General features: G+C 41.5%; 1 protein-coding gene across 1 annotated transcript in view; it reads left to right on the forward strand.

Moving 5' to 3' along the window:
* The window catches only part of SH2D4A (SH2 domain containing 4A), a 92,404-nt gene extending 76,486 nt beyond the window's left edge, over window positions 1-15,918 (forward strand). The window contains exons 8-9 of the mRNA XM_006896972.1: window positions 15,121-15,341; window positions 15,826-15,918. Coding sequence (XP_006897034.1) covers window positions 15,121-15,341; window positions 15,826-15,918 — 314 coding nt within the window. The remainder of the gene's footprint in view (window positions 1-15,120; window positions 15,342-15,825) is intronic.
* The last annotated feature ends 4,077 nt before the right edge of the window (window positions 15,919-19,995 follow it).

Below are 19,995 nucleotides of genomic sequence, written 5' to 3' on the forward strand. Positions count from 1 at the left end.
AACAACAACAACAACAATTGTTCATCTCACAAGCATCATGCTTTCAAGGTTTACTCCTAATTAAGCTTTAGATAAATATGAGTGGCATGATTCAACTGTGTACTAAAATTTTAATAAATAGTATTTTAATGATACTGTAGACCAGAAGACCTTTTTCCTTTGTATCATTTATAATGTTAAGGATTTTAAGATTCTTTTAGTCAACAAGAAAATATCCTGGACTCCGCTAGGTGCTGGGGCTAAAGTGGGGATCAAGAGAGAAAACGAATTTGCTGATGTTTGTAAGTTTAAAGTACATTTAGAGAGTCAGGATTGTGTGAAGAGGTTTGCTACAGAGAATTGGAGTGGAAGTCACATGCACAGCCATTTCAGAGGCATTTTACCCTTAGCAAAGAAAGGATTTTGTAAAAATTGAGGTTGATTTTTCTGGCCAATGCTTCACTCCAAAGGAAAAATAGAAGAATCAAAGAGTATTAATACTGAAAAAAAACATAATAGAATTGAGGTCTTTGGATTACACCAAATACTACAGCATTTATAATATTCATGAAATGTACCTCTGTTGTCCAGACCTATTTCTAGTTGTAAGATAAAGCCTCTGTGCTCTTCCAAGGACCTGTTGTTGTTAGGTACCATCGAGAACGCCTTATAACAACACCATGAACAGCAGACCTGAATCCTGTACTACCCTGAGCCGTCCTCATCATCTCTGATACACTTAAGCCCAATGCTGCAGTCACCATTCCAATCCATCTCCTTGGGGGTCTTCTTCCTTTTATTGATCTTCTACCTTTCCAGCCATGATAATTCCTTTCCAGGGAATAGCTTCTGCTAGCAACATGTCCAAAGTATGAGTGACAAAGCTTTGCCATCCTTACCTCACTCTGGCTGCATCTTTTCCAAGACATATCTGTTCTTTTGCAAGTCCATGGGATATTCAGTACTTTCTTCCAAAACTGTAATTCAAAGACATCGAATTATCTTCTTTCATCCTTAATTTTTGTTCAGCTCTCTGATGTATGGCAAGTGATTGAAAAGACCATGGCCTGAACAAGGCACACCCTAGTCTTCAAACTCACATCATTGCATTTCAGTATATAGAAGAAGTCTGTGACAGAGGACTTGCCTAAGTCTGTATGTCTCTTGATCTCTTGACTGCTAGAACCAAGGGTGTTGACTGTGTACCAAGTAAGATGAAATCATTGATAGTTTCAATCCTTTCGCCACTTCTCATGATATTGTTTGTTGGTCCAGTGGTAAGGATCTTTGTTTTCTTGATGTTGACATATAATTAATATTGTAGGCTGTAGTCTTTGATCTTCTGCAACAAGATTTTCAAGTCCTCACTTTCAGCAAAGCAAGGTTGTGCCATCTGCATAACAGAGGTTGTTGATGAGTCTTCCTCCAAAACTGATGCCACATTGTTTTTCATAGAGTCCAATTTCATGAATTATTTACTCAGCATACAGATTGAATAGTTATGGAGAAAGGATACAACCCTGATCCACACTCTTCCCCATTTTAAACCATGCCCAATTTATTTGGACAAAAGCCTCTTGGCTCAGGTATAGATTTTGTATGAGCATAATTAAGTGTTGTGGGATTTCCTATTGTTGTTGCAGTAAGTGCCATTGAATTGAGTATGACTCATAACAATCCTGTGTTAGCCCTGTCCTGTCCTGTACCATTCTATCCTCTCTGAAACACTCAAGCCCACAGTTGCAGTCACTGTGTTCATCCATCTCATTGAGAGTCTTCCTCTCTTTTACATTACCAAGCATGATATCACTTTCCAAGGAATAGCCTCTCCCAGCAAGTATGCCCAAAACATGTGAGATGAAATTTTGCTATCCTTGCCTCCAAAAGAGTATTCTGGTTGCACTTTTTTCAAAGTCACATCTATTTGGTTTATGACAGTCCATGGGATATTCAATGCTTTTTACCAATACAACTCAAAAGCATCAGTTCTTTTGGTGACATCCTTATTCATTGTCCAGCTCTCAGATGAATAGCAAGTGATTGAAAAGATCATGACCTAAATCAGATGCACCTCAGTCTATAAATGGACTTAATTTCTCCTTGTAATTTGGAAGTCCCTGACAGCGGTCTTGCCCAATGCAATACATTTCCTGATCTGACTGTTGGTAGGTAGGGTGATGATTGTAGATCCCAGTAAGATTAAATAGTTAATGACGTCAACCTTTTCTCTATTGTGATGTCACCTATCAGTGCAGTGGTGAGAATTTTTATCTTCTTAATGTTGAGATGCAATCAATTTTGAAAGCTTTGGTCCTCAGCAGTAAATGTTTCAAGTCTTCCTCATTTTCAGCAATCAAAGTTGTGTTATCTGACAGTTTATTTAATAAGTCTACTCCAATGTCTGTTGTGTCTCTTCACAAAACATTCTTCTTCACAGAAGAATCTTCAATCTTCATTAATGACTTGCTCAGGTTACAGACTGATTAGATATAGAGAAAGGATACGACCCTGATGTACACCTTTCCTGATGTTAAACCATGCAGTGTTCCCTTGCAATGTTCTGACAACAGCTTCTTGCTCTAGGTTTCACATGTGCACACTTCTGAGATTCCCACTCTTCTCAATGTTAGCCATAATCTGCTATTATCCATAAAGTCAAATGTCTGCATAGCCCATAAAACACAAATAAACATTTTTCTGGTATTCTCTACTTTCAGCCAGGATCCATCTACGTCAGCAATGATATTCCTGGTGCCATGGCCTCTTTTAAACCCAGTTTAAACTAGCAGTTGTCTTTTGGATGAATTTCCACAATATTTTGCTCGATAAGATGGATTGATTCCGTCACTGGGGCAATAGGGATAGGTATGTTGGAGACAATAAGATTGGCAAGGGGATAGAGCAGGGTTTAGGGCTGCTGTACATAGGGTCACTATGAGTCGCAAGTGAGTCGATGGCATATAACAGCAACATACTATTAACAGTATTGTTTTGTAATTTCCACATTCTGTTGGATCATCTCTCCAGGGAATTGGAACAAATATGGGTCTCTTCCTGTCAGTTAGCAAGGGAGTTGTCCTCCAAATTTCCTGGCATAGACGGGTGAGCATATTGGGCCTGCATCCATTGATTGAAACATGTCAAATGATATTCCGTTGATTCCTGGGGCCTTATTTTTTGCCAGTATATTCAATGCAGCTTGAAAATCTTCATCACCACTGGATTTTTTCATAAGATACTCCCTGAAATTTTCAATGGGAACCAGTTCTTTTTAGTACAGTGGTTCTGTGTATTTCATCATCTTTTGAGACTCCCCGGAGCATCCAAGTTTTTGCCCATTGCAGCTCTAAGTATTAAAATTTGAAGCTTGAATTTGTTTTCCCATTCTTTCGACCTTAGAAGTGCCAAGCAAGTTCCAAGAGATTCTCTAGAGAATTACAATTCAGAGTGTAGCCCATGTAATGTGTTGCCTGCTTTGGAGAATGATAGTGCTATAAAAACTCCTCTCTGAGAAACGAAACAATGCCTATGAATTGGACTTCTTCAGCTAGTTTATCAGTAAGATGTCTTAGGTGGACTTGGACCAGTTAGTCTATAGATTCCATGTCATTTCAAGTTAAAAATCTGATTTCTTCTCTTCTTCTAGGTTCGGAGAGCTAGCTCAAGAGAGAAATACGCGTTTTTTAGTTGCTAAAGTTGTTTTCTATTTTCTGAATTTATAAATTTATGAATACTATGTTTTATTATCTCTTTTTATTTTTTGCTTATCAAAGTAAAATTATTTTATTTATATCACTCTCTGTCTCCTTTTTTTTTTCTATGCCCTTAAATCTCATTTTTTGGCCCAGGACTTTCTTGAGCAGATCAGGACCTCTGATAGTGTAGTTTATAGGGAGTTGCACTGCTAATCTGAAGGCTCCACCTCTCTGGAGGTTCAAATCCACCAGCAGCTCCTCAGGAGAATGATGAGCATGTGATTTACAGCCTTGGAAACTTAAATGGAGGGTCGGCTAGACGTTGGTTCTGACTCATTGGTAACAACTGACTTGCTGGATGCTTGTCCATAGTGTTAAGTGTCAGAAACCCTCTTGCTGGTCAGAGTGGCTACATTTAACCTCTTGATTGCTGATCCAAGTCATTTTACATACTCCTACTCCTAATTACGAGTGTCCAAATTGTGTATACATATAATTAATTATACAGTGACAGGTTTTTCAACTTCTAGGAAGAGGAAGTAACAAAACAAAATATAAAGGTTGCCCAGGAACCTACCAAGTCATTTCTTAATTGTGTCCATTCACTGAATACTTGAATAGCAGAAACATTTAAGTGCTTAGCTGTTAGGAAATTTAGAAGTTCAAACCCATTTAGAAACACCTCAGATGGCTGGCCTGGAGATTTGTTTCTAAATGCCATAGCCCTGAAAACTCTATTGAACAGTTCCATTTTGCACCATGGTGTCCACATGAATGAGTGACAGGAGTTTAGAAGTTGGTCAGGATTGAGAGTGAAAAGGAGCGTATCAAAGGTAGGAATAAATATGTAAATAAACTTCTGATTTTGGCATTTCCTAATTGTAGTGGTGGTAGTGTTTAATATATTTACTTTATGCTTCAATAGTTGGTTATTACTTCTCAGAAATGTAATTAACACTTCCTTATTCAAATATGGTTATAATTAGACTGTTGATGAAATATATCCATCCTTATTTGTTTCTTGTTGATGACTCCTACTGTCAATGCAGATAATGGAACTTTCATTCTAAGTGCTTTAATCTCAGTACTTTATATTTTAAGGTATTTTTTAAAAGTAAATATCTTCTGGCGAGCTCTGGTGGCCTAGTGGCAGGAAACTGCACTGCAATCCCAGAGGTATGCGGTTCAAATCCACCAGATGCTCTGCTGAAGAAGGAGGAACAATCACCTCCTGTACCAGTCAGATCCAATTTGACGGTACACACATAAAAAGAATAAATAAACAAAAGTAAATATCTTCTTTATCCATGGGTTAAAAAGTTCAGGCATTTGCTATTGTGATGACGGCTTCAGTTTTCACACATTCTCCCAACTTTCCATTCTCCTTAGAGGGAGGCAGAGGGTGGTGATGAATCTTTCCCTTGCTGTGAAGGTAATCCTTCCTGGGAACTTGAGTTCCTAGAGACAGCCAGCAAAGGGTCACCCCACACAGCTCCTGCTGCACTGGGGACATCATATGTTACTGAATGGACGGATTAAGAAAGGCTCATAGATGTCCTTTAGAGTTTCTTGTAGGCTATAATGTTAACTAGCCTAGGAGTGGACACCCATAAGCCACAGTTTATGCCTTAACAACTTTGCTAAGAGGTAGAAATTTCTTATCTGTGCAACCATCAAAAAGTCTAACTTTCACAAAAGAATTTTCAAGCTTTCTCCTCACAAAGCCCAGATGACTGGTTGATGTGACTTCGCAAAGCCTTTCCATTCCTATGCCACAGATAAATGTGAAAATCAATAGATTTATTTGATTAGCACACCTCATGGGATCTCTGGTGCTCTAGAGGCAAGAAGCTGCACTGCAATCCCAAAGGCACACTACTCAAGGCCTCCAGCTGCTCTGTGGGCAAAGGATGGGCAACCTCCTCCCTTGCCACTGACTGCCTCTGAAAACCCTGCCGAGGGTCAGTGATGGGTTGGTTCCGACTCTAAGGTACACAACAACATCTCATGGAGCAGGAGAGGCTGTGGCTGCCAGCAAGGAGGGTGGCAGTGAAGGGAAGCTGGCCGTCCGCTCACTGCTGGGCGTGACCCAGCACTGCAGAAGAGCCAGCATGGCTTCTTTTAGCATGAAGGGCCTGCTTATATTGAAGGCATCAAAGCACTTGGAATTGTCCTCCTTACTTCTCCTGTGTGGCTACAGGGATTCAGATTTCTGAAATAACCAGAGAAGATCAACCATAAATAGGTTAACGCCATGCTATTTTTTTTTTCTTTCTTTCCAGATTTGGAAGGAGTTAAGTTTGCTGTAGAAAGTACTGTTCATTGCATGTTTTTGTTTTAGTTTTTTTCTGGTTGACTTGGGCTTTTCTAACAAATGAATCATGTGTGGTACACTTCCTACACAAAGTTAGTATGCTTTTCCATTTGTTTTTATAATAATCTGTTAACTCCAAAGTCCTCTCTTCTTAAATGAAGTTTTGCCCATGATGCACAGTCTTCACCCTGATGGACAGCCATGGGTGCCGAGGACCTGCCTGTCCCTGAACCCAACGCTGCCATCTAGTAGTTTTCACTCTATGTTCTTTGAGTCCCAGGGTTACCCAGAGAGACCTCAGAGGTAAGGAACCAGAGAAGTGGGTGGTCAGGGTAAAGGAGAGTGACTGTTTGGGGGACTGTGCTTAAGATTGGACATGAAAAAGGAGATTCTTCTGTTTAGATGGTTGAGTAACTAGGAAGACCAAAGAAGTACCAATGCCTTTGAATTGTGATGTTGGTGAAGAATATTGACAATCACATGGACTTCCAAAAGATAAAAAAAAAAAACTGTCCCAGAGAAAAATGCTGCCAGATCCCTCTTTAGAAGCAAGGACAGTGAGACTTCATCTCACATACTTTGGACATGTTATTAAGAGGGTCAGTCCTTGGAGAATTATGTCATGATTTGAAAAGTAGAGAACCAGTGTTATTTTTGTTTAAGTACTTTGGACATGTTATAAGGAGGGACCAGTTTTTGGTGAGGGATGTCATGGTTGGGTGGGTAGAGGGACAGTGCAAGAGAAGAAAACCCTCAATGAGATGGATTGATTCAGTGACTGTGGTAATGTGGGTAGGTGTGTCAGAGACAGATTGGCACAGGATAGAGCAGGGTTTAGGGCTGTTGTACACAGGTTTGCTAGGAGTTGCAGGCAACTAGACAGCACATCACAACAACTGTTAAGTCTGAACCCCAACTGGTAACTAAACCTCTACAGGGTTTTCAGAGGCAGTAAATTGCACAGAAGGAGATTGCCCATCTTTCTCCAGAGGAGCACTTGGTGAATTCTAATTGTGTACCTTTGCCATAGCACTGCAATGTCTTAGCATTAAGCCACCAAATCTCCCTAAGTGGACCAGTAGAAGAGAGAAAGACCTTCAATAAGGATGGTAAAGTAATTGCAACAGTGAGTTTGAGCATAGCATCAGGCAGGATTTTGCTCTGCTATTCATAGGTCACTGTGAACAGTGGAGCTGACTCTCAACGGCACCTAACAACAGTTGTTCAGGAAGGCATTTAAAAAATTACACTCAATCCTTTCATTTTTCTCTATTATTACTTGCTTTCTTTACTGGCTTTCTATTGCCCTGGTAGAGATGTTAGATTTTATTTCATTATGCCAAGAGAAGGGTCATAGTAGAGGGTCCTAACTAAGGGCACACCTCATGGTCACATTGTTGTTGTTTCTTTGGGTACTAATGAGTCACTTCCCACTCAGTGATCCCACGTGACAGAGTAGAACTGCCCCATTGGGTGTCTAGGCTGTAATCTTTACAGAAGCCCATCTCTAGTTCTTTATCCCATTGAACCACTGGGTGGATTTGAAGCCTTATGTTGACTAGGCAAGTGCCTAAGTACTACGCCACCAGGGCACACTGCCTGGCTGCCAACCCCTGTCCTACAGCTGTGAGCTGAATGGTGTTAGGCAAACAGGTAATATCTCTAAGGCTGTTTCATTTGTACAGTGAAAACAATGATCCTTTCTGCCTTGATGGATAGTTTTCAAGATTTAAACTTATTAAACTCAATCTTATCTAAATTCATCTGATTTTCAGCCAATTCCAGGAAAATGTTATGGGTCCAACAGGATTAAACAACAAATGAAACACTAGCATGGGAGACTAGAGGTCTTCCTTCTGTTTCCTGATCAATGGGACAATACCACCACACCATGTCTGCTTATTTAGAATTGTCTGAGGATTAAAGGGGGAGTTCTGCACAGAGCCGTGAAACCATGAGCTCTAGGCTGACTGCAAGGCTGAGTCCTAGCATTTCTCCTGACCTGAGCGATCTTAGCAAGTTTGGAAAACTCTGTGCTGCATACTTTCTCATCTTCCAGGTGAAGATAATAACAGCACCTCTCTCTGTAGGCCTGCTGTGAGGATTAAATGAGGTAATGAACACTTTGAGCCATGGTAGGAGGGTGTTAAGAACTCTAAATACTATTATTATTTGGTTATCTTTCATTGAGTTTTTAAACATGTATTTTCCAAATGCAGGAAGTAGGTCATAGAGATGTACACAGTAATAAAATGGAGCCTGGGGTGCTTTTGAGAAGATTTAAATGCACTTCATGGCCCCGTGATGACAGTTCACAAGTGGAGGTAGTGAATGCATAGACTTGTCCTAGAGAAGGACGTTTCCAACTTGACTGCGAGACAGATTCATTCATTTGTTGGATCTTTTTCTGAGTATCTTGTGAGTGGCAGGTGCAGGCTATGCAAAAAATAAGTAAGCTGTGGTAGTGGGAGAGGAAACCCTGGATGGGATGAATTGACACAGTGACTGTGGCAACGGGGCCAGGTATGTCAGAGACGGCGAGATTGGTCTGGGACAGGGCAGGGTTCAGAGCTGTTGTTTGTCCGGTCACTCAGGGTCACAGATGACTCAAAGGCACATACCACAAGAAGTTGCTGCCCTCTCAGAGCTCTTGGGGAAGTTGAGAAGAGAGAATGTCATTGCTTGATGGATGTGAGTGCTCCACTTGAGCGAGGAACCAAGTCATTGTTTAACAGAGCGGACAAGCAGGTGAGCACTCAGTAGACCTTGGAAGCAGGTGACTGCTGAGATAGAGGTGGAGTCTAACTGCTGAGCAAGTCTGGAAAACATGGCCCTCTAGTCCTGAGAGATAAATTGGGAAATGAGATGCTCTTGAGTTGAGTCTTGCAGGTTCAAGGGGTCTCCCATTGCACTGATCTGCTCCTCTCCTAATTGTGGAGCAAGAGGCCCTGCCATTTGGATTTTCAACTAGGGTCCTGCTAGTGTTTCTGAGGTTTCCCCCAACCCAGTTCTCTTGGGTGCTGTTTACCCTCAGCTGTGCAACAAAGTGGTTGTCTGGAGAGGCTTTAGAGTATGCTTTCGAATACAAAAACCATTAGCCATGTGTCTCTTGAAATGAAATATCATCACACTAACCCCGATAAAGTGTTCATTATCCACACGTGACTAGTGACTGGTGTCTATAAACAGCTTCTTCACTGTCACAAAAAATTCCATAGAGCAGGCTTGTTCAGTGGGGACCCCGGAGTTTGGAGAGAGAGAGAGAGGAATGAGGCATGCCTTTCTTCCTGATCAGCCTCAACCATAGATATTATCAAACCCAAGTGTTCAGGCCTCAGGGATTTTGGTCTCAGCTCTGACTTGGGCTTTTTCGAGTCAGATGCAGTCCATTAAGCACTCAGTGGCATCTATTTTCTCCTGAGCCACTGTTATTCTATTCCTGCCATCCTTCTATGGATTTATTCAGTGTGAAATAGGCATACCATTGTACATTGCACAGAGATCTGATTAATTTTAAAAATTGATGAAATAATTATTTACTCATGAATCTCTTTCCACCAGCACATAAACCCTCCTCTGTCCTATATCAGAATATCTTTGCTCCTAGTAATATCTCTGGTAAGAAGCTGTACCGCAATACCAGATCCATGTGGTTTGAATCCACCGGCTGCTTCGTGGGAAAAGGATGGGCAGTATCCTCCTATGCAATTCATTGCCTTTGAAAGCCCACTAGTGAGTCAGCTATGAGTTAGGTCCAACTCAATAGTAAACAACAACAAGCAGCATCTGAAGAAATCTGGTCCGAGGGAGACAGTATAGAGATGATTGGCCTTCATGGGGATTGAAATGAAGACTGTGCTTCAGAATTCTTAGTCTTGTGCAAGTGGCCAAGTGATGAGAACTATTGTAAAGTGACTGCCCCATCCCACTCTAGTAGTGATTAGCACATGCCATTGGATTATGGTCTAACATTCAGGAATGACCTCCTCATGCCGGCGAAACTTACTGTTTGACAGTGGTCCCAGATGACACCATGAATGCATGCACTTCCTCTGATGGATTTGATGCCATTTGTGGGAATTTTTAGATTCATAATAATCTTCTCACACACAACCCCCCCCCCCAAAAAACACCATAATACTCTCCTAAAGCAAAAAAAGGAGAAACCCTACTCTTTTGCGTTCAAAGCCTAGTCTTCATATAGCATTTACTTTCTGGCCCTGCCCTCCTTATCATGTCCCAGGATTTTCCATTATGACCTGTCATTTGCCATAAAAATAATTTTATTGTGTTATAGTGTCCAAGGAGATAAGATAGTGTCAAGGTCTGTACATAATAGGTACTGATTACAGAGGTTAAGAGGCTCTTAGGCAATTTGATTACCAGTATCATCTGACCTGATTTTAAGAGAATTTTACTTTAACCCAAGTTTGGTTATCATTTTCCACAATAGCTTTCATTTTCAAAATCCAATTCCATCTGGAAACTGTCCAGATGTTATAAAGTTGAATATCTGCCCCATTTGTTAAAGTTAACTTGGAATTTTAGAGTGAGCTTGATCAAAAGGTCTGGGATGAGAGAGAAAGCCTTTTCTAGAATTTTTTTTTCTCTTTCAGTCATCATTTTGATGTCAGTAAATAAATATTCCTAGTTTCATAAAGAAAAATATAACATAAACATGTAACAATGTTTTTGAATGCTTGTCATTTGTAGTCTTCGGGTTGCCTGGTTTATCTGTAAATTAATTTATGGCTGTCATCTATAATTAACCAATGGAACCAGATATCTTTAGAAAGTAAGACAGTCAAAAGCAGCAGGATATGTCTGGTAGAACTTACATGAGCATTATGTACCATGGACAGGCACCTGAGGCAAGAGGCTCACTCAGTGTCAGTGCTGCCTACAGTTTCCAGGGAAGGGGCAGAAGGGCAAAAGGCTGACATGCACAGGGTGTGCATCTATCTGTACAGTTCAGCATCAACAGAAAGAACTGGGCCAAGGCCTTCTTCCAAGGAAGAAGGGATCAAGATTTAATATCGATTGCCCATATTCTCACCATGGTGCTTCAGAGAGGTAAACACTTACCTGTACTGGGACTTGGCTTCACGGTAGATGTGATAAGAGAAAATATGAGAAGGTCTGGTTGGTGGAACTTAGGCTACTGAGAAGTCATTTTTTTTTTACATCTACTCCTCATTAAAAGTCTATTTACATAAAATAAAAATTTCTCATAATACAAAATCTCAAGAATCATACCCCCTCAAAATTTGTGTTGTAAATCCTGTGACTCATAGCTTCTTGTACAAAAGTTCTGAAGCCTGCCCTATTCTGAGCCAGTCTCATTGTCTCCAACAAACCGACCCTCACAACACCAGTTTCTGTATCAATCCATCTCATCCAGAATCTTCCTCTCTGGTACTGTCCCTCCACCCTTCCAAGCATGATATCCTTCTACAAGAACTGGTCCCTCCTGGCCACGTGCCCAAAGTATGTGGAACAGAGCTTCAAAATCCTAGCTTCCAAGGAGCAACCTGGTTTCACCCTCTCCAGCTTGGACCTGTTTGTTTTCCTAGCAATCCATGGTAGTATATTCAATACTCTTTTCCAGCACCACAGCTCAAAGGCATGTATATATTCTTCTTCTATCACCCATCCTTAGTCATTGTCCAGCTCTCTGATGTATAGCAAGTAACTGCAAACACCATGGACTGGATCAGGCGCACCTTAGTCTCCACACTGATAATATTGCTTCTCAGTACTGTGTAAAGGTCCCTGACCTGACAGATTCCCCAATGCAGTTCTTCTTTTGGTTTCTTTGTGCTGCCAGCACAAAGGTACATGATTTAAACCTACCAGCTGCTCCGTGGGAGAATGATGGAAAATTTTCTCCCATGTGATTAATGGTTTCTGAAAACCCTCTGGATAATCAACTATGGATCAGATCCAACTCTACGGCACACAATAATAACAAACAACTACTACTTTACTAAGAATGCTGTCCTCTTTCAAGGAAGGCTTTGCCCCTCCTGAGAACATGCCCAAAGCCTGTGAGATGATATCTCCCCATCCTCAATTCTAAGCAGTATTCTAGCTGTACTTTCCCCAAGATGGTTAGTTTGTTCTCTTTGTCAGTTTGTTCTCATCCTAATTTAAAGGCATCCTCACTCAATTCTTTGTTTTTTCCTTATTCATTGTATATGAGGCAATTGATAAAATGATGACTTGGACCAGGTGCACTTTAGCTTCAGTAGCGTATTTGTTTTTAAACACTTGCAAGAGATCTTTTGTGGCCTACCTGTCCAATGCAATACAGCGTTAGATTCCTTGATTGTTGTTTTCATGGACTTTGATGGTGGATTCAAGTTCAATGAAATTCTTTACAACTTCAGTCTTTTATCTAGTATGATGTTACTTGTTTTGATGCTTCCCCCACCCCTTATGTTGAGCTGTCATCCATACTGAAGGCTGGTCTTGATTTTTGTCATAATTGCTTGAAATCCTTTTAACTTTCAGCAAGCAGGTTGTTGTGTCATTGGTGTATCATAGGCTGTCATAAAAATATGACCATTCTACTTTTTGCCAGACCCAAAGCCATAGTATTTTCAGTTTTTTCATATGCATGTAAAAGTTGGAGAATTTAAAAAATTAAGCCTAAAGAAGTGATACCATTGAATTGTGGTATTGGCAAAAAATATTGACTATCACACAAGGTGCATATGATCCAGACCATGGTCTTCACAATTACTTGCTATGTATCACAGAGCTGGCCAATGACTAAGGATGACAGAAAAAGAATTGATATCTTTGAGTTGTGGTGTTGGAAAAGAATCTTGAGCACATCAAGAAAACATATAGTTCTGTCTTGGAGAAGGTGAAACCAAGTTTCTCCTTGGAGGTTAGATTTCGAAGCTCTTCTCATATACTTTGGGCATGTGGCCAGGAGGAACCCATCCTTGGAAAAGGACATCATGCTCAGAGGATGGAGGGACATTACAGGCCAGGAAGACCTTGAATGAGATGGATTGATACAGTAACTGGGACAATGGGGGTTGGTGTGTTGGAATCAGTGAGACTGGTTCAGGACAGGGCAGGCTTCAGAGCTGCTGTACATAGGGTTGGTAATGAGTCACAGGCGACTCAATGGCACAGAATAAAAACAACAATCTTGGAGGAAAGGCAACCAGGCTGCTCCTTGAAGGCAAGGATAGTGAAAGTTGCTCTAACATTTTGGGCGAGTTGTCAGGACATTAGACTGGGAAAAATAGAGTCAGCAAAAAAGAAAGATCCTCACTGAGAATAGTGATTATAAGAAAGGGCTTGGGTATGGCAGAGACTGGAAGGTGCAGGATAAGGAACATTTTTGACTGGTTATTGATAGTTTCATTACAAGTTGTAGTCACCTGATGGCACCTAACACATTTTTTGCTAATTACTTCCCTCCTTCCAGTTATTTTAGTAAGTGTGCCTTACATTTTCTTTTTTTTACAGCAACCTATAAAAAAATTAACATAGTGCTTAAGATACATTGTAGAAGGAAAGAATAGCTGGCAAACAAGCATAGATGGCTCCCATTATTTGAGTAAACAGAAACACATAAACTTTTTTCAGGTGAGAAATGTATATTTCTGATAGAAATACTCATACCTCATGGTAAGCTAATTTCAGAACAATTTCATGAGCTGAAGGGTATTAAAAAACAAGTATAGAAAAAAAAAACCAAACCACCACAAACCAAAACAAAACCTTACAATTCTGTGACCTTAATAACTTATCTTTTCCCACTCAGTTTTCTCATCGATACAGCATAATATCAGGTTTTCTCACTGCACAATTCTTTCAGCATTAAATGAAAAATATGGAATCAGGTTGAAAAGCATGGAACACACACACACGCACACGCACACACACACACGTAAGTGTAGCCAGAGTGCCCCTTAGAAGCAAGGATAGTGAAACTTCATCTCACACACTTTGGACATGTTGCTAGGATATGCTGTTCTCTCAAAAGTGGCGTCATTCGGAAAAGGTGGGAGAGCCAGTGAAAGGGAAGAAGACCCTCAACAAGATGGATTGACACAGTGCCACACAGCAGTGCGCTCAGGTGTGTGAGAGTTTTTGAGGACGGCACAGGATAGGACAGGGCTCAGATCTGTTATTTGTAGTGCCGCTGTGAATCGGACTCAATACTCAACTAGACGGCACCTACCAACAACAATACACACACACACACACACACATACAGATGTGTGTGCATTTCTTTAAATGTGCATTTAAATAAGTAAATAATTATTTTCTTAAACAATGGAAGGAAGGCATTTTGGGAATCGGATTCTATCACTAACTTGGAGATCCATCAAAGTCAAGGTTTCTCTTAGAACAATTCACGTTTTACGATGGAGTTCTTTGTTGTGGAGGGCAGTCCTGTGCACTGTGGGGTGTTTAGTAGCGTTGTTAGCCTCTGCTCGCTAGATGCCAGCAGGCAGCCATCCCCACCCATGAAAACCAAAGGCTGCAGACAGCACTGTGACAGAGAACCACTGTTCTAGATCAAGTCGTTTCCTCAGGCCTTAAACTCAGCAGTAAACTGAGTCGGCCTGAGGGCAAGTCTTTAAACCCTCTTCAGGCATTGCCAAGAGGCAAGGTGAGCACAGGCTTACTTGTTCTTATTGACTAATCTGCAGTGAACAAGTTCACATGCAAAGTAACGACTTTAACAAAAAAAAAACCCCAACCTACAAATTAGAAACTGTTCCCTATGGTTGAAAGGTAAGCACAGGCTTGCTGGTAAACCAACCTGCCTCCTTACCTGACTGCCATGTGGGGAAGCCTTATGACATCTGGATGGTTAAAAACAGGTATACTCATGGAAGTTTATTCTTGTTAAGAAGGTTAAACATTTACACTCCTATTTGAACTCTGCTTCCTCCTATTTACATATGTCCAGTTATGAAATATCAGCCGATGGATGATATTTTACTTAGACCCCAAGATGGATTTACCTTTGCGCACGCATGCTCTCTTTCCCACTTCTCTCTCTCTCTTCCTAAACTTTGTTCATATAGGTGTATTCAGTAAGGAGATTTGTTTCCTTTTAAATTATTTGGCTGAAATACCCACTCTACTTGCCCACAGGAATTCTCACACTTGGCAGAGCCAACGAGCTTCTGAGTTCAGGTGTGCCGGGCAGCTTTCTGATCCGAGTCAGTGAGAAGATCAGAGGCTACGTCCTGTCCTACCTGTCCGAGGATGGCTGTAAACATTTCATCATAGATGCTTCTGCAGACTCATACAGCTTCCTGGGCGTGGACCAGCTGCAGCATGCTACTTTGGCCGATTTGGTGGAATACCACAAGGTAAAAGGATTCACAGCATTAATTTGTTTTGTGAATTATCCTCCTGTAGCAGCTCTAACAATGAAAAGCAATTTTAAAAAACCAAGACTGAGACTAGTGACGGTGGGAGTTGTCTCTGATCCTCCTGATAATCAGAATACTCTTAATTGCATTTCTTTTATCATAGAACTTACTTTCTCTGCAGATAGAGAGACTGAGAAATACAGAAAATGCTAAGGAAAAAAAGAAAATCTGTGCACATACCAGGCATTCTTGAGAGCAGCCTTACCGTTGCAGTTTGAGCCCAGAAGGGTTGAGATGTCCAAGGGCATTTGGGAGTGAGAAGAATCACTGTTACGACTGATAAAGCTTAGCAGAAGTCAAGGAAATAAACACAGGGAGTAATGTTCTCTGGGGAGGGAGGAAGGGCATTTTGTTGTTATTTATACTCTTTCAGCTACCTGCCCATCCCACCCCCTCCTGCCATGTGCCTTTTCATTGACAGGTGGAACCCATAACTTCCTTGGGGAAAGAGCTTCTCCTTCACCCCTGTGGACAGCAAGACCAGCCGCCTGACTACCTGGAGCTCTTTGAGTGACAGGCTCCCCGTGTGCCGTCCTGCACCTCCCAGCTGGGCTTTCCTCTGGACTGCCACCCCAGAAAGGGACATTTGTGTGTGAAGCCAAACTCGCCTACAGCAGAGCCAATACCGATCAACGGAAAGTATTCCTGGAGGCCGTGTTGAGATCTCTCTTGACAAACTCTGGAACTTACTGCTGAGTGGCAGTGCCTCTGCATCACGTGTCCTCCCAGTGTGGAGGGAGAAGATTCCTGGCTTAAGCAACTAGGTACCATGAAGGACACAGCTGTAAAGATGTACATAAGAGACAATGAAGGCAGAGGGAAGGGAGGCCTTTGAGGGGTTCAAGTATGTCAAAGTGCCTCCGTTAAGTAGCTTGGGGGGACAGCTCTCTGACCTCTCTATTCTCTCTCAGCCTCACCCCGAGAGAACCCAGGGTCCAAGAGAGCCTTCTCCAGTGTCCCAGGTGATCCACAGTGCTTCCTCCACTTACTGTGCTTGGCCGGAGCCAGCATGGAAGAGATGTAGAAAAACAGAATATGCCTAAAAGAAACAAGAATTTTAAAAATGTGGGTGAGAGACTTGCCATGGACAAAAACACACAGAGCCTGTGGGGAAGGCAGCAAGCACCCACAGGCGGGTTTCCTCATGCTGAAGAAAGGGGTGGCGCTCGCCCTGCCTACCCTGCAGCACCATCCAGCAGGGAGGCTAGTAAAGCACACACACACACACACACACCAGGTGCTAGACTCAGCGAGTGGCTGGGATCCTACTTTATCAAATTCACAGAACCTGAAATGTGTTGTGTATCTATTTCTTGGTCCACAGTCTACCCTACTCAAAAAAGAAGTGGAAAAAGGAGGTGAGAGTAACTGCTTAACTAACTCTGCTTAACTCTGGGGCATATTTATGTCCAGTCAGGACCCTTGTGTCCCACTGCACACACCACCTCTCCAGCAACTCTCAGGCCAAGGGACAGCTCTTTGGGCAGTGACCCAGGAGGCTCTGAGCCACTCAAGATCATCCCTTCTGGGACGATAAAGGATTTATGTGTGCACATCAAACCTAACGCCCTGTGTCAGCACTCCTTCAAAGCACCTCTTGAAAATAGAAGAATGATCTATCCATTTGTTCATGAGGCTGTTGCTTGTATAAAACACACACTGACAGTGGAAAATGTAATCAAAGAAGAGGATGCCATGTGTGTGTTAATGAGAATGCTTTTAAACAGAGAGTCTCATTAAAGTGTTTCTCGACATTTTCTGTGTGGCTTATATTGTTAAACTATTATGAAAAGAATCTGTTTCTTAGCTTCTGCTTCTGTGATTCCACAATGATGGCCTCATAGAAGAGCAGAAACAGCACGGGGCTGAAAAGTTGTGATGTTCCTTTCTCCTTCCATCTCTTCTCTTCCAACTTTGTTTGGCTATATAATCTTGAACAGGTTGCTTTACCTCTCTGAGCAAAAATAAAACATTTTAATCTACGATCTTTATTGAAGTGCCTTGCAACTTCACAACATCCCGGGCTGAGTCTATTACTTATTAGACTAAACAGAAAAGATCCCTATGGTTGGTAAATTTTTAAATATATATCTAAGATTCTGACATCAACCTTAGTCTAAATTATTTTAGAGGGCATAAATATGGTTCTACTCAGAAATAAATAAACCAAGAGACACAAACACAGGAACGAATTAGAAAACAGGAAATAATCATACTGAATTAATATTACAAAGGCAGGATGCATATTTGACTTTTGTACTGTTTTATCCTGTTAGTTCTTGATCTTCACAGGAATAAACTGTCTAGTGTTCAATCAAATAATGGCCAAAAATAATACTTGAAATTCATACAAAGGGAGAATGGTTTCTAGAATTCAGAAACTGATTACAGTTTGTCAGGGTTGGTAGGGTCCAGATGAAAGGTGTGCTTTCTTCTCCATCTTGCCTGTGTCTGGTCGTTCCTCTGGACCAAAACGAAGATGTCCAAACCCCGGCCTCGCTCCCTGTCTTCTGTTGTCTCTACCAGCCCAGTCCCCTTCCTGCTCAAAGGCTCTTGGTCTGGAATGTGCCGCTGTTTCCTTACCAGTTAGGTTTCCAGGACAAGGAGTTCATCAGCTGCTGCTTTGAGACTGTGCCCATCTTCACTCCCTGTCCATGTTGATTCTTCTGTCATCTCTCTCTCTTAATTATCCTCTACCACACTCATACCAAATGTCCTAGCTGCAAGGAGACGCTGTTCCTTGAATGGGACATAAAACTTAGAAAGGTGGGTGGTCAGTGAAAGAGGAAGAGAAAACGACCCGCAACCAGATGGATTGACAGAGTGACTGCAGCAGTGGGCTTGAATGTGTCAGAGGTTGTGAGGACGGCACAGGACAGGACAGGGTCACTCGGATCTGTTGTTCACAGGGCCACACTCCACGGCACCTAACAAACAAAAATAAAACAGTCTTCGTATTTTCAGACCCACACATAGCGCCTCAGTGCCATCTGGGCAGCCGTAAGCCTTTGGGCCTGCGCTTCTTCCAGTACTGATGCAGGAGGAGGCACAGGAATGGTATATTTCCTCCCCTGGTGCTGAGCAATGTCAGCAAGTGTTACTGAGAGGTTCCAACCTCAAATCAAGAAGAGGAAAAGCACCAGGAGAGTTCAAAAGAAAAAAGATCAAAAGAAAGGAGGAGCATGTGAAGACAGCGACCCTATGAATGACAGCTCTGAACCCACTCCTGTCCTGCGCCATCCTCACACTTCCTGCCTAGAACCCAAGGCAGCAGTCACTGTGTCAATCTACCTGGCCCACGGTCTTCCTCTCCTTTGCCGACCCTCCACTTTTCCAAGGAATAGCTTTCCTAGGGCATGGGTGGGCTACTAAAATTGTCCCAAAGTCATCAGTACCAAAAATTGCCAAGTCACACTGATGTTTTTAGAATTAATCATCTTTTCAGTGTTAAAGTGTTTCTGTGTTAAAGTGGCATCAAATCTATTAGACTGAAAAAAAAAATCCAGACTAACGTTTTGCAGTTGTTATCTCCTGTAAAGGCAGCACAAGTCCAAGCATGTTTTTATAGATCTTTCAATTCTATCCCTTGGGCCTCCTAAAATTTGGTACCCAGAGAAGATACACAATTTACGTATAGGCTATGTTTGGATGGCCTTTGCATTCTTTTTTTTTTTTTTTAAGGATCTGGTTTTAGATTGTGTTTCACAAGTCTTTACCCAGCACATACATTTTTTTTTTAAATTATGCCTTAATTCTTCTATTTATATTGTGATTTTTCTCTTCCTTATTTGCTGTGTGTCATCAAGTTGGAACCACCTCACAGCTGACCTTCCAGTGGGTTTCCGGAGGCAGGAAATCACAAGGGAAGAAATTGCCCATCTGTCTTCTGTGAAGCAGCTGATGGATTTGAACTGTGTGCCTCTGGGATTGTAGCACAGCTTCTTACCACTAGGCCACCAGAGCCCCTTTCTTAGTAGTTAATAATTGTCACTTCAGTCTTTGTCCTTTGTCTTCCATTTTCATAAAACTATCAGTTTTACTGCACTATTTTTTTCTTTGCTTTTTAAGAGACATCATCTTTACTGTTTCCACATAACAGAGATATTGTTTTAAAAAAAATAATTTCGTTATCACTGCCTCCACTGGGAGATTTAAGCCCTATTTGCATTTTCTTTTTATTGCTATTGCTTCCCTGGATTGAAAACTACCAAGAGGCTTAAATGATCACATTTTTGAAAGGGTCTTCTTTTTAATACGTGGTAAAAATAAACTTGCTACTGAAATGTTATATAGTAAAAGAAGCAAGCCCAACAGGCCAGGATATAAATCCCAGCCAAGTCATTAACTGTTGTTACTTGTAATTTAAGTACCATGGAGTCACGTGAGACTTGCGGCAATCCTCTCTGAACCTGGCGCTATCCTGTACTATCCTCACTTTCTGCAATATACTTGATCCCATTGTTACAGTCACCATGTCAATTCAACTTGTGAAGGTTCCTCCTCTCCTACACTGACCCTCCCCCTTTCCAAGCATGATGTCCTCTCTGAGGACTAGCCCCTCCTAAGAATATGCCCAAAGTCTAGGAGATGA

Source organism: Elephantulus edwardii, unplaced genomic scaffold, assembly GCF_000299155.1.
Source record: "Elephantulus edwardii isolate Elephantulus edwardi_28Jun2011 unplaced genomic scaffold, EleEdw1.0 scaffold00195, whole genome shotgun sequence".
In the NCBI taxonomy this organism is placed as follows: domain Eukaryota; kingdom Metazoa; phylum Chordata; class Mammalia; order Macroscelidea; family Macroscelididae; genus Elephantulus; species Elephantulus edwardii.